At 30.5% G+C, this 15,565-nt stretch overlaps 2 protein-coding genes across 2 annotated transcripts; one reads left to right on the plus strand and one right to left on the minus strand.

Moving 5' to 3' along the window:
- Positions 1-1,662: 1,662 nt before the first annotated feature.
- LOC137830576 (NAD(P)H-dependent 6'-deoxychalcone synthase-like) lies at positions 1,663-4,476 on the minus strand. The gene is made up of 4 exons (XM_068638011.1): positions 4,049-4,476; positions 2,469-2,712; positions 2,191-2,370; positions 1,663-2,052 (listed from the first exon to the last, which is right to left on the minus strand). The coding sequence occupies exons 1-4, from the start codon at positions 4,375-4,377 to the stop codon at positions 1,852-1,854; spliced, it is 954 nt and encodes a 317-aa protein (XP_068494112.1). The 5' UTR covers positions 4,378-4,476; the 3' UTR covers positions 1,663-1,851.
- Positions 4,477-7,260: 2,784 nt separating this feature from the next.
- LOC137830579 (guanylate kinase 2-like) lies at positions 7,261-10,805 on the plus strand. Its single transcript, XM_068638013.1, has 11 exons — positions 7,261-7,487; positions 7,899-7,927; positions 8,071-8,151; positions 8,237-8,313; positions 8,391-8,517; positions 8,650-9,015; positions 9,632-9,753; positions 9,850-9,985; positions 10,074-10,116; positions 10,205-10,310; positions 10,470-10,805. Exons 2-11 carry the CDS (start codon positions 7,925-7,927, stop codon positions 10,588-10,590), a joined length of 1,182 nt encoding a protein of 393 aa, XP_068494114.1. The 5' UTR covers positions 7,261-7,487; positions 7,899-7,924; the 3' UTR covers positions 10,591-10,805.
- Positions 10,806-15,565: the final 4,760 nt, after the last annotated feature.

Here is a 15,565-nt window from a genome sequence, read left to right on the forward strand (position 1 = left end):
TGTCGTTATGATTCTCTCTTTACTTCCTGATTAATGCTAATTAATTCAGAATGTTTCACGCTATTTCCTTTAAATTATCCATGTAGATCGGAATCCTACCTTAATCACCCAGGGTCGGTCCAAGCCCATGACCCATCATGTCTTCCAGTCTTAAGCAAATGAGACTACTGTAGAAGATCCTTTTACCATTGGCAATTGCTTCCTGCACCCGATCAATTGTGACTGGCACCCGACACACTTTTAAAAATCCTAAAATGCCCTTGTCTTCTTCATTTACGGATAAAAATATCTGGAATTGCTCGTTGCTTACGGATAAAAATATCCGGAACTGATCGTTGCTTACGGATAAAAATATCCGGAAGTCACAGTTGTGTCTACGGATAAAAATATCCGGAAGCCAGCCACAGTTGTGCCTACGGATAAAAATATCCGGACCCAACTATATTTCGGATAAAAATATCCGTAAGTCAAAACAAACTTATGGATAAAAATATCCGGACCCCAAACTCCCTTACGGATAAAAATATCCGCACCTCTCAAAAGTCACTTGCGGATAAAAATATCCGCAACTCTCACTCACTTATAGATAAAAATATCCAGAACCATGACGTACCTTCGAATCTGGTGCTCTGCCTGCGATAATGGAGGTCACGGTGGGTGCAGAAGAATGGAGAAGAACGTCGTTCACGGTGGTTGGACAACAAGCTTGCTCACGGTGGCTGCACAACACGGTGGCTTACGGTGGCTGCGGCAGACACAATGGAATGGAAGAAGAGAAGAATAGGGTTGGTGCAGGTGATTGGGTGCATATCACAATTATAGTTTTCAGAATTTCATTAAGGGTATATTCGTCTTTTACTATTAAGTGATTGGGTGCCAGTTAGAATGTGTTGGGTGCATGGAGAATGTGCCTTTACCATTACTAACTTATAGTCTTACGGCTTCTTCTTCTTGCACCCCCACAATTTTATGTATTTCCATAATATTATTAATAAAATAATACTTAAAATCCTTAGTTTATTAATGTTAGTTTATACTAATGGTATGCAATTGTTTTCCTTAATAGAGTATTATAAGATTCGAATTATATAATGTCACTTTAGAATATTAAATAAACAGTGTTTCCAAGAATAAATTGACCATAGAGATTCTGAATTTAACTTTTATATATTATACCATATTTTTTTGTAATAATTACATCGATATATAAGAAATGAAAAAGAGAAGGCACATAATGTTATTTGGATGTGAAATAAATCTCCCCTTATTCTAAGACCATTCAAAGTTAAGTGATAATAAGTTTGAGTTTAATTATATTGGTGTCCCCTTTTTTATCTAATCTTAGAATCTAAAATTTCATATTCATGGTAAATATAAAAATTGTATTTTATTTCTATCGCGTAACAAACTATAGTATACATGTATTTGCATTTCTGTCTAAATATTTTCTTATAAAAAAATTAAAAATCATAATAAAATGAAAATAATATTATTAAGAATTCAATTTTAATAAGATATTATTTTTTATTTTCAATGTCAAAAATAAAAATAACTATAATTATAAAAAAGTTTAAATATAACATCAAATAAATAAGAATATTTTAGTAATTTTTAAAAATAACAACATAAGAATAGAAGAAGATGCATAATCAGTCCCTATACTTAATTTTAAAAACCAAATATTATTTATACTTATAAAGCTTATTCAAGATACAAATTTATCTTTTGTATCTATTAATATAATTTTAAAGACTATTGTTCATGAAAAACAACATAAAATCTATGATATTATATGATATAATGTATTGAAGAGTTGCAGAAAGTGTTGATAGTATTTTTCCCATATGAAACCTAAGTTTCCCCGTCCCAAAGGTTAGCAAAGAACACCACTGGCCCGTTGTTGACTCGAATCTGATTAATGTGATTGATCTTTTCATGATCATCTCTTGTAAGAGACCAATCAAATATTTCCAAGTTTTGCTTCATTCTCTCTTTGTTGTAGCTCTTCACTGCAATACTCACTCCTTGTTCATACAACCATCTTAGACTTACCTATCACAACCAACTCATAACATTAATTAACTTTACTCATCACCTGTTCAACAATCAAAATCTATACTTTTAACAGTATTGCAACAACCATCATTTGGTTCATGTAGTTGCCATATGAAATAGTCTTAAAATTGTAACCTGAGCAATAGTTCGGCCATGGGCTTGTGCAATTTTCTTGAGTATTTCACTGTCCATGACTTCATTGGAACCCCAACTGGCCCCTTTGGCTCCCAGAGGAGAAAATGCAGTTATGATTATACCCTTTGCTTCACAGAATTCTCTTAGCTTCTTCTGATGCCAAGCAGGATTCATCTCCACCTATTTGGTAACAGTGTCAAGAAATAGGGTATGGTCAACACTTGTCAAACTAAATTAACATGATTAAGAAAATGACCAAGATGGATTCATGGGTTTACTTGATTGACAGAAGGAGGAATGGTAGCAAATGAGAGTAGATCTTCAAGTTTCTTGCATGTGAAGTTGCTGACTCCTATAGACTTTGCAAGGCCTAGTTTCTGGCATTCTTCCATGGCTGTCCACACACCCTTTAAGTCAAATGTTGTTATTACCTCTTCACTATATGGAGGTTGCCAATCTCCAGGTTGAACACTGATGGGCCAATGGATCAAATAAAGGTCCAAATATTCTAATTTCAGCCTCCTGCACCATGTCATCAATTCAGCACTGTATTCTCTTATTCCTTATGCAATATGCATACATTATGCATGATGAAAACTTCATGTTGACCAATGATATGGCCAAAATAGTGTGTGGAGGATAATCCATACCCTTTCAGCTAGTTTTGATATTGATTAGACTTAAACTCAAATTCTAAGATAATATAACTGTACCTACCTATAGTGAAAATCTCACAACCAGTAACCAAGGCACCACTTTACTTTTACACCAGGGCCTGTCCTCATTGATTCATTAGTCTGACAACACAAATGCTTGAATTTGGGAAATGGATCATATCCAGATCCATTTTTAACTTCACCTCTCACAGTTAAGATCCAGGAACTAAATTTTTCTTCAATACATTTAGTTAGCTTTACTACATAAAGCAGAAGAAACAGAAGCAGAAGTTAAGGGTGAGGGTCCCCTGCAGTTATTTTTAAACTGCACAGGCTTTTGACTTGGGCTTGTGCCTCTTTCATCTACATAAAACATTAAAAGTTTGTATATGTAGCTATCCTAAGGCTTCTTTCATCTACAATGAAACAGAAAAAGTGTAAATGTGGCTTTTTTTTTTTGGATCTCTCCAATGACATATGCAGTTTAATTAGTAACTTCATAGAGAATTCTGTGTGATCAATATACAATTTTGAATATAATTCTCTCTTTACCATATAAGAGCCAAGATGTTATACTATATGATTTAAATGTTTGTGTGTGTAGCTATCCTTAAACCTTTGTTTATGTAGCTATCCTCAAATCTTTGTTGATGTTGTTGTACCATCCCCAGTTTTAGATACATGTAACCCTGAACCTACCTCATGAAGTTGATCATGGAAACTAATCCAGAAAAGATGATCATGGAAGCTAGAGAACCAACCTATCAAACTACTCATTCACAATTATTACTTAGCCGTTGGGTGCATACCTGCATATGCATCATATTCTCTATAACATATTTGATCATGGAACTCTTAATACCTATGTTTCTTAAGGGAAACATTTCCAAAATTGAGTACAATCAGCGAGAATATAACACTAAATTTAAGGTAGAGTAATTTATTTATGTTCACATGTAACTGATCAAAAGAAAACATAGATAGAGTTAGAAATTGAAGAATTGATTGCATCCCACACATTTTTTTGTTTGAAAGGTAAATAAACTACAGACCAATTTGATGTGCTGAAATAAATAACCCCTGATGTTTTTTATTTTCCAAAACACATATACCTTAAAAATTACTAATTAAAACAACCATAACCACAAAAGAAAATCTTATTACTACGGTTTTAATGTGGAAAAGGATGAAGTTTTGCTTACTGGAGAGATTTGTGCAGAGCAGGAAGAACAAGATGAGGAAAATTGTGAGTGAGCCAGAGCTTAGAAGTGATGAAGAGCTCCTCCCTAGACTTGATTAGACCAAGTTGAAGAGCTTCAGCTATGGCTTCTCCCAAGGCCTCTTCAGATCCATAGACTGATGCAGTATCAAAGTGTGTGTAGCCCAGTTTGATAGCTTCTATTACTGCCACTTTTGTGGTTTCTGCACTGCTTTCGTTTGTATCAGCTGCAGTTCCAAGTGCTATCACTGGCATCATGCATTGGTTGGAAGAAGATTTCAGCACAACTTGAGGGATTTTGGAAAGAGACATGACTGTATCACAAACCTTATAGTATTTGCTTTACTTGGAAATTGATCATATACTTGGTGAGCAATAATGGGCACTTTGCATCCCTTTATAGAATAGGTAATGTCTATTGATTAGTATTACTTTTTTTTTATATACATGTTAGTATTACTAGTTAAATGCATCTGAATTATTGTTCGTTTTAAAGTTTGTAGCAGTTTTATTCTTAAAAGATGTTTTAATGGATTAAGACACTAATGTGTATTTAAACTATTATTGATTTTGATTAAGAGATTTATTTTAGTATAATTTTACCTCACTTAAAAATTAAAAGCAGTTTAAATATTATTTTTCTCTTAAAATAAAATCTCAAAAATTTTAAAACCCTATGTAATGATAAATAACTAAGTAACTAGACCATATAATACCAATAATAGAGATAGATAAAGCAGCCCTTGTCACAATCAAATTGAAGCAGCCAGCTCCATATGCTTTTGTCATTTTAGTCGGCTTGTTTTTAATATTTTCTTAAAAATATTTTTTTGGATACTTGTATATTAAAAATGTTTAAAAATAATATTTTGTACTATATATATATACTATTTTTATAATAAATTTATTTATTTTCAAACATACATTATAAATACATCTTAAATTAAATTTTGTATTTTATGATTTAATTATTTTATCGTTAAAATGTATAAACAGCTTCACCTAGTTTTGTTGAATTTTGGCAGAATTGAGTTAGGAAAATTAAAATAAATATTTTAGGTGACGTTTGAACAAAATAAAGAGTAGTTCAATTTTGGTATAAATATTCCTCTCAGACCTTTGTGGAATTAACCCTTTTAGGGTTTTATAGATCCTCCTTCAATCATTCTAGATCCATTAATGATGACACATTCTGGGACTTTCAAGACAATAATTCTTCATTGTAAGTTTCTTTCTCTGAATTTATGTATATTTTGTTTACAAAATTCTGAAGACAATCATTACAATTTGTTTTATAAATTAGAAAAAGTAATTTGCATGAATTGTTGTTCTATCTTAATAGGTCATCTTCTTTCTCTTTATATCTAGTAAGGTTCTTTTCCTTTTCTTATATCTAGTCTCATTTCTAGTTATATCTCCAAACTAATTAAAATCTTATATCTAGATAACTTTTGCAATCACTATCCCCAATAAAAAATATATAACAAGACTTTTTCATTATCTTAATAACTATTCTTTCTCAAAAGCTTATGGAGATTAATTCTAGGCTTATTCAATGGAATAGAGATGTGTTTTTACTATGTTAAGTTTAATTCTAATTCTGAGAATGTTTTATTAAAGTTAGTGTTGATTAAACCCTAAATTTTAAATTCTAAATCAAATTTAGCAAAACTTACAAAATTAAGCAAAACTTACAAAATTATATGTTGGATGCTTCTCTTTTAGAATTAGATAAAGTTTTCAATGTTTGAAGAGGAATTGTGCAAAGTGAAATCCAAAATTAATTGTCATTCATAAGGTGGTAGAAATATGAAATATTTTCAAGGAGTTATCAAGATCATGAATGTTCCAATAATATTTTTTTTATTAAAAAATGATACAGATATTCCTACATATCATAAGGATATTCAGAATCATATAGTTCAGTATTATCAAGATCTGTTTAATGGTGCTTTGTGCTACCCTATACAGTAGAGTTTCCAAAATTTTGAAATAATTTTAAAATATACAGAATGACAAATATGTTTTATAAATTTAAATTATTTTATAAATATTTTAATTTTTAGAAACTATATTTTGTAATTTATTAAAATTATTATCTTAACTCGTGTGTAAACTAATTTTAACTTATGAAAAAAAAATATTCTATTTTAGAAACTACTTTTATCATTAATTCATTTTTAATTTTAATAATAAATGAAAAAAAAATGAAACAAATTTATTTCATATATTATTGGTTTTCTTTATTTAGTAAAGAGCTTTCTCTGTCTGACTTTCATAAAAAAAGTACTATATCTATGATTTATATATAGCATTTTTGCATGTTGTGTACAATTAAATAAAATGCTTCCACAAACATGGAAATTCCTAGAATCTATCTACTCATTGTTTTATGCCTATCTTTGTTTTATGTGTAAATTGAGACAAGAAAATAACATGACTTTTTATGATTTTAAGATATTAAATATATTCAAGTTTAATTTATTTTATTTTATTTTAAATTGATTATTTTTTAAATGTTATAATTAGATAAAATAATTTAAATTATTCAATTTATTTCTTTTTATTTTGATAAAGTATTTCAATTATCTTCAAATGCCTTCCTCAATATTTTTTTTCTTCCTTATTTATATTATTATTACTTTATTGATGTCATTGTACATTATTTTAGACATTTGGAAAGGATATGAGAGGTGAATCATAATATTTAGAAAAATAACTTATAATTTAAGGCACGAATAAATTTTATACTTCAATTGACATATGAGTTAACAATTAAAATATTTTATATTACTTAATCTAAGATATAATTTATATATTAATTGTATATGTTTATAATTTAAATAATATGCACATGTCTACATTATTAAAAGTGGTGTTGAACTCATTTATTTGTTAACTATTTTGTCTTAATACTGAAAAACAATTACTCCATTAAAATTCATTTTTTTTCCTTTTAAAATATAAATTATATGAATTCAACCATATAAATTATATGAAATATAATATGTTAAATAAAAAATTTAAAAGTAAACTATTATTCTTAATCAGCAATTAGAAGGAATGAAGCTTCACATGCACCTCACAACAAACTAAAGCCGGTCAAACCGGTTCGTGAACCGAAAGCAAAACAACAAACCGAACCGAACCCCTTTTTTCACTATTTGTGCCTACAAATATGAAAATTTCGTTCTTGATTTTTGTTGCACCTTCCTCTGCCGCCTCTCTCTCTTGTTTTCTCTTTCTCTCTCATTGCATCATACCTTGTTTTTCGTTCTTACAAATCCAAAGTTGAAAAGTTTGTCAACAAGGGAAGACACAAGTTGAAGCTCAGAGGAACAACACACACTGCTACCTTGAAAATAGATCAAAGAAACCTTTGCTTTCATGTGCACAACCCAACCTGCTGCTATTATCGTAAGGTAACAACATTAGCATTGAAATTGTTGCTCTCGGCCTTTCAAAGGCTTTGACTTTTTCATCAATGCGATCTGGGTTCTCCTTGATCCACCCTTGTTTCATTGCTTCTTCTTTTCCTTTCTTTTCTTGTTTCTTTCAGTGATGAACGTGTCTTTGTTTTGCTTTTCGGGGTTCTTGTTCTTTTCAAGTTGGTTTTCTCTTTTTTTTTTGTAAAATGGTAATCTTCTGGAAAATTGCATGATGTGGGGTCAGTGAGATATTGAATAAAGGTCAAGTATGGTTAATTTTTTTGGTATAGGCGGGATCAGAATGATGTTGAATACAAGCCTCGTATTTGTTGATGAGCTCTATCAGAATCTTATTGGGAACGTTCTATGTGTGTTTTTTAACTTTTGTTTTCTCATTTTGATCAGGATTGGATTCTGACAAGGATTTAGCTATGGTAAGTTTTAAGCATAATTTTTTCTTGAGGATTCGAATGAATGATTTCAAAATGTGGAATGTGGTTAGTTTATTATATTGGATCAAAGAGCGGGTTTGGTTTTGATTTGGTGTATGTTACCCTTCTTTTCTTGTGATCAATAGGGAGAAGCACCTATTATCATTGATGACTTTGAATCAAAAAGCGGGACTTTGGAAACGGTAACTATCATTGGTGATAAAAAGGTATGCCATCTCTCAATGTGGCACAATTTACTAAGCTGAAAATCTTCTGTCTAAAACAAATCATCCACCTCCATTTGTTTGACAGTATGTCATTGGTGAAACCGCTGCTGAATCTTTTTATGTGAAAGTTCAAATTCTTGACAACAACTGTCCGGGGGAATGGTAGGTTTAAGGTTCTTTATCTCAGTTTTGTTTTTTGGTTATTTAATTTGGTTTCTGATGCATATTTTAATGAGCAGGGTTAATGTTGTTGAGCTAGGCACTAAACCCATTTCATGTAATGGCCACTCAGCCGTGGTTTTGAAAGACAGAATACTAATTTTTAGGAAAGATTCTAACCCAGATGACTGTATATGGTTTCTGGAGGTTGGTGTTTTCAGACCCTGGTCCTTAATCTAATGCCAAAGTGCTGTTGTTGTGTGGAAACTCTGAAGCATTATTATTAGATAATGCAATAGCTTAATGGGTGTTAAGTATTTTGTCTATTATTGTTGGCAGGTGGACACTACGTTTGTCAGGGAGCAGCAGAAAAAAAATTTGGGGACTGAGGTTGTAGCATGGAGTAAGGGTGTTATAGGAAATGCTGAGAAACCTGTTGTTATCAGTGGTCCTTCTGGAGTAGGTAAAGGAACATTGATATCTATGCTCATGAAGGAATTCCCCTCTATGTTTGGCTTCTCAGTGAGCCACACAACCCGTGCCCCGAGAGGCATGGAGAAGGATGGGGTCCATTACCATTTTACGGAGAAGAATGTTATGGAGAAAGAGATAAAGGATGGAAAGTTTCTGGAGTTTGCTTCTGTCCATGAAAATCTATACGGGACCAGTGTTGAGGGTGTGGAGCTGGTATCAGATGCAGGGAAAGTAAGTTCCTTATTGATCTGATTTTAGAATGTTAAATCACAGGCCTATACAAATCAATCACTCTCTCAATATGCCTTGCTTTTATTGTTTCCTATTTCAAATAAATTGCTTTGTTAGTAATTGGGTTTTCTCAAAGTACTCATAGTAATCTATTGATTTTTATGAGCACTAGGAAGGTCTGAAATGTTTGTATATTTTTAACCTCCTTGGTTGTAATTGTTGCAGCATGCACAATGCAGCCTCATAGTAGATGCCATGGTGTATTGTCACCTATCTGCACATTAATAAATTTTAACGCCACATACTGTGGAAAAGAACATGATTTCTATCAAATATAACAGCCTTTTGCCTTTTCTCCCCCTCTTCTGGAATTTTAATGTTAAAGACGTGCATTGGATTGTCTTAGGAACACCTTGATCTGCTCAAGCAAAATTGAACTTTAAAAATAAAGTAGTATTTTATGGTCTTGCCATGTGATTGTATATTGAGATTGAATTTTCTGTTTGTCATCATACCAAACCAACCTTGTGAACATTAGTACATTACTTTCCTTAAGATATGACTTTACCCTTTTCTCTTGAGATACTGAAGTCTTTAATTTTTACATTTTGTTCAGAGATGTATTCTTGATATTGATGTTCAAGGGGCAAGATCCGTGAGGGCTAGTGCTCTAGAAGCCATGTTCATCTTTATCTGCCCTCCATCAATGGACGAGCTGGAGAAGCGTCTTCGTGACCGGTGAGTAATTGTTTCTTACTTGTGCTCTTTCACTCTCAAAATCATCCCACAATGCTGCTGCTCTCTAAAGACTTCAAACCATTATGTTTTGCGCAGAGGGACAGAGACAGAAGAACAGGTCCTAAAGCGACTAAGAAATGCTCAGGCTGAGATTGAGCAAGGGACTTCATCAGGCATATTTGATCACATCTTATACAATGACAATCTTAAGGAGTGTTATGAGAATCTGAAGGTAACTATTTAGTTGCCATGCAAACTTCCTTACATAAACTTGTTTTTCTTTCACTGTCAAGCTTGATTTAAAGCACCCATTGGTGCAGAAATTATTGGGACTTGATGGATATGTCACTCCTCCCAAGTCTGGTAAGAGTTTTCCTAAAGCAGATAAATTTGATCTCAGATTCACATAATGTTTCATGATATTAATTAGTGTTTAATTTTGTCAATCCAGCACCAAAAGAGATAGATCTCCCAAGGGATCATTCAGTGTCAAAAATTGACGACAAAATCATCATAAATTCCACCTCTTCAATACTAGAAAAGGAATCAAAGAACTTGTAAGCCTTGCTTGCCATTTACAATCATTGATGAGAAAATAAACTAATACAAGATTAAGTATTTCTCACTTTACCCTCAAACAAGTTGGCCACTGACCCTTTTCTTAATTATCAACCAATGATGTGATCAAATGCTGACTTTGTATTTTGGTGAAACAGGATCATGCTAGACGTGTCATCTCTTAAAGGGGGTGCACCTGGACGGACAAGAGGACTTAATTTTGAAGCCATTGACTCGTTTTCAGAAGGCTTCAATGGCAGTGGAAATGAACCAAATTGACATTCAATGAACCTGGTCTAACTAACTCTCTTTCTCTCCATTCATATAGAAAAATTATTTGAAACAATAGATCACAGGATGAGGGTGAGGCACTAGGTTCATTTTCTTGAGATTTTTTTTCATTTTCTTGAGATGACACGTTTGGAACAATTTTCCCCCCATGTCATTTGTAGTATATTCCAATCATCAACAAAGGCAAAGGTTGTAATCCACAATTTACTTTTTTGTGTACACAAATTATTTGGCATCTCAACATATCACGTGGAGGAGCATTGCCCTGTAACTGGAGGTCCATAAACTCACATGCATGTCTACACAAAAAATTTGCAGACCAATTAACAGTAACCAACAAATTAAATCTCAATTGATGTTCTTGGGAAATTGATCAGTGAATCAAAAGGTTTCAATGAAAATATTATACTCACTCATTTGTCTAGTTAAGAAAAAGTTAAATAAAATCTAGTAACCCAGTAACAAAATCTGACAGCCGTTAAATAATTGAGTATTTTAAGAGTTTTATTAGAATTCAATTTTCTACTATATGTGTAAAAATCAAATCAAATCAAAGAATAAAAAAATAATTTAAATATTTAATAAAACGAAACCTTTAAATAAAAAATTAATTGAAAAAAATATTTATGAATTACTTGTAATTTAGTTAAACCTATTTTGAAGAAAAAAAAATCTTGGTGGTACTTTTCAATTTTCTTTTATTAGGAGCTTTTTTTTTATCTGTAACTGTCAACAGAAATTAGTTAATTCTGAGTTGGCAGAGTGTGGACCTCTATGTTGTTATATTTTTTGAGAAGAAGAAATAGCATTTAAAATTTAGATTTCAGAGTTTTTGGTAGGCCAGTGTTTTCCTTCACCAAACGCGACATTAATATGAAGAATTGAGGATGAGTGGCTCACAATGATTTAACAGAAAATGCATTTTGGATATGTGATTGAGAAAATTTGATGAGTTAAAAATAAAAATAAAAATAAAAAATAAAAAAAATATTAAGAAAAGTGTAAGAGGGTCCACGTGAAAAGGTGAAAGTGAGAGAGGTTTGACAGTGAGAAAAGGTGCAACTTGCCATCTCCCCACAGAGTTTGGGACCCAACTTGGAAACTCCAAAGTCACAATTCTCCTTCCCAACTTCTGCTTCCTATAGTACACTTCTGTCACCACTCCTCTTTCTTCACATGCTACTCACCAAAATAAAATATTATATTACTCTTATAAATAATTATTAAATATGTGTTTTTTACTATTTGCAGTGTGAAATAAACTTTATCTCTTCAAGGTAAAATTGTTGTCTAAAGTAAATTACTAAAGGTAAAAAGTAAAAAGTAGGAGAGTATCTGTTTATCACAAAGCCCGTTTTAGCTTATAGTTCTTATTAAACCAAAAAGGCCCAAGCCTTTCAACGCTATTTTAATTTCTATACAACACACCTCAAAAGGTAATGAAGGCAAGTTCTTCCAGCACTTTCATAGTTTCTTGTTTCACGTCCATATTTTCAAAAATACTCAAATTTCCCATTTTGAATTTTATAATTTGGAATGCAAATTTTGTATTCCGAATTCTATAATTTGAAATACAAAATTTTACATTTCGAATTGTTGAATCTGAAATATAATTTAAAATACAAATTTGTATTTAGCATTTTACAAACTAGAATTTAAATTCTGGTTTGTATTATGAAGTTGGAGGTAGGAGTTGCTGCAACTGAAAAGGAAAAAAAAGGGTGTTTAATGGAGAAGATGAAGAAAATGGTAAAATTGTTACTTCATCTATATAAGTATATAAGTGCAAGAAGAAGATTTGGAAGTGCAGAAAGAATTTTCCTATAATGAAGTTTAATGTAGATTTTTTATTGGAGTCCGATGAGGCCCAACCCTTTAACATCTTCAATCTCTAGATCACATTGGGTATTACTTTTCGAATGTCCTTTATTTATTTATTTATTTATTTATGCATTAGTATAAGTTTCTTTTGAGATTATGTATGTTATAATCATTTTATTCTCTTTAGTTGAACTTAAACATTTTCATCATATTATTTATTTTAACTCCAATATCATTCAATAATGCATTAAATAATGATTTTATTACTCGAATGACTTTCAAAATACTAAAATGAATAAGATTGTGATAATTAAACTTATACATAGATTTAGATAAAATCAAATTGATATAAATTTTATATTAATTAATATTAATGGGTAGTTTTTATATATAATTTCACTCTCATTCTTCCTTTAATTCTTTATTTTAAAGTAACAACAAAAACAAAGAGATAACATATTCTCACCCTCATTCGGCTATATCAAATCTCACTTATCAAGTAAAATAATTTTCATTTTCAATATTTTTTCACTTGATTTTGAGCAACTCTATTTTTTGGTAAAACTATTATTCTTTTGTATTTACCATCAAATGAATCTTAACATTAACGTGAACATCATCACATTTCCCAATTTGAAGACTACCAATGGAATAAGAGAAAAAACTTGAAAAAAAAAGAGAAACTCAAACAAAACAAAAATGTTGATTTATCAATTCATTTTTTTTTTTTAATTTCAACTCAGTCAAAATTATTATTATTATTATTATTATTATTATTATATATATTAAATTTCTAAGTTGAGTAGAAATGAATATAATTTGGAAAAAAAAAGTTCTAAAATTTAATTAAAATACTTTATTCTACTGAATGAGAAAGTGATTTGAATGTGGGCAATAAAAAAAACAGAGGAAGCAGTTGTAAAACGACCATTGCCCATGAAACGACCACGTCAGAGATGCACCAAAAGTTCGTGTCCCTTGCGCCGACACCAAATTTATAACTGCGATTTGGCTCATGGTCATTAAGTAAAACAACGTAAGAATTAAAGTTTTCACGAGGAGTTTCTGGAGATTCCCCATTATGTGTGTCCATACATAGAAACCTAAATTAAAATTATCAGCCTCCACACGAGCTCCTTCATCGGATTCTTCTCTTCCATGTGCCTCATCTCTTCCTTCTTCAATAATTAACCCTAAACAATTACATGCACATACCCAACTTTTTTCCTTTGCATATTCCATCACCAACCTATTCATTGTCTTTGGATTCTCGTTTTTCCTTTGCCTTATTTATATTCTTTTTCTGTTCCCTTTCGAATCATCTACAAGATAAGATCGACAGCAATCATAATCATACACAATATCTTAGTTTATCACACATCTCCTTTTTCTCTCTTTACTTCCTATTAACCCTCATTTAGGATTTGGGTCAATACAAAATATGCATGATTCAGAAGAAAAATACAAATATAAAGAGAGTACCTAATTATGATGAGAACAAGAGGTAGAGTGATTGATTATATATTGACTAATCACTGTTTATTATTGGATGAATAAATCATAAGTCAAATAATGGAATGTTTATTGGTTAAGCACAAGTCTTTAAGATATGAGTCTTATATTTATTTTCAGAAAAAAAAAAATACTACATGTTTGAATCTATAGGATTGAGCTTTATGTTATAAAAGTCTTTTTTTAAGTAAAAATATTCTTCAAATGAAAGGGTGTAATATTATTCATCTATAGATGGATTTTAGTGATATGAATTAGGAATATTAAATATTTTTAATAATTTTTAACATTCAATAAATAAATATATTAGATATAAGTACATTTTAATTTCTCAAATATAAAATAAATTTTTCGTCTTTAGATTTTTTGAATCCTACTATGCTTTTTTTTCTTCTAAATTAACTTTGTCTTCCAAATAAGTATTTTAAAAAGAAAACTCACATGTAATAGGATATTTCCTGGTATAAAATGCAAAATCAAAATCATGGAATTAATTTTTAATTATTTAGCCAATGAGTAAAGTTTAAAAAAAGTCATAATAAAGGGATTAATTTCTAATATTTTGTAAATTATAAGAACTAATTAACAATTAATTTCATTTTGAGAGAACAAAATAATCTTGTTCAATATTTTAGAAACTAAAAACATGTTAAAGTTAATATATCATTTGTTTTTTCTCATCTATTTTAGTTTAATTCAAAGTTCATTCAATGTATCAGTTTGAAACGTAATTAACCCTATAAAGGACTAGACAGTTCCAAATTGTTGTTACATTTGCATTGCACAAATGGGTATGGAATATGTAAACAGCATGATATCAAAATAATTTCATTTATCTTATTGTGATATTTATTTGCATTATAATAAAAATTAAAAATAAACAAAGCATATATGTTTCTGTGAGATCCAATAATTATCAACAGTCCCAAAATGTTTGTCTGATAGAGAAATGTGAAAATTCAATCTTAACAGTTCAGTGAAAATGGACAATAACTAAAATTAAATTTAAAAGAACTAGCATCAACCATTTTCGTGTTAACTTCTCTCAATTCTAACTATATATATGTTCCAGTCAATAATGAGTTAAAAATAATAATTCAAACAAAAAATAACACATTTCAACATATTTTGTCCTCACTTTTTTTTCCTAAACTGAGAAAAATTGAAAATAAAGTGAATTTTTATAGTTGCATGTGTCAGTGGAAATGCATTTTGATGAGTGAGTGAAGGAGATAAAGATGAAAAAGAAAAATTGAAAAAGGAGTAGAAGAGGGAATATTCAAAAGCACTTCATTTGAAAAAGCTACTTTTCTTCCTCTCCTTTCTCTACGTGTTGTGTGGAGATTATTCTATCCAGGTAACATTAAAGCAAGAGAGATATAGCAGATGAAAACTAACATATACCTCATAAGATTAAACATATTAACAGAAAAATGCTTCTATGAATGAACATTGTGTTTGAATTTCAAAACATAGTTAGATTAGAAGATTTTACTATATATAACTTGATCTTTATAAACCGATTTTATGAGTTTCAGTTGACTTCATAATACTTTCGATCATCATATTGATAAAGCAAATTATGTATACATATATATATTCATCACATACACATACCTATGAAAATCAG

Source organism: Phaseolus vulgaris, chromosome 7 (assembly GCF_000499845.2).
Source record: "Phaseolus vulgaris cultivar G19833 chromosome 7, P. vulgaris v2.0, whole genome shotgun sequence".
Lineage (NCBI taxonomy): Eukaryota > Viridiplantae > Streptophyta > Magnoliopsida > Fabales > Fabaceae > Phaseolus > Phaseolus vulgaris.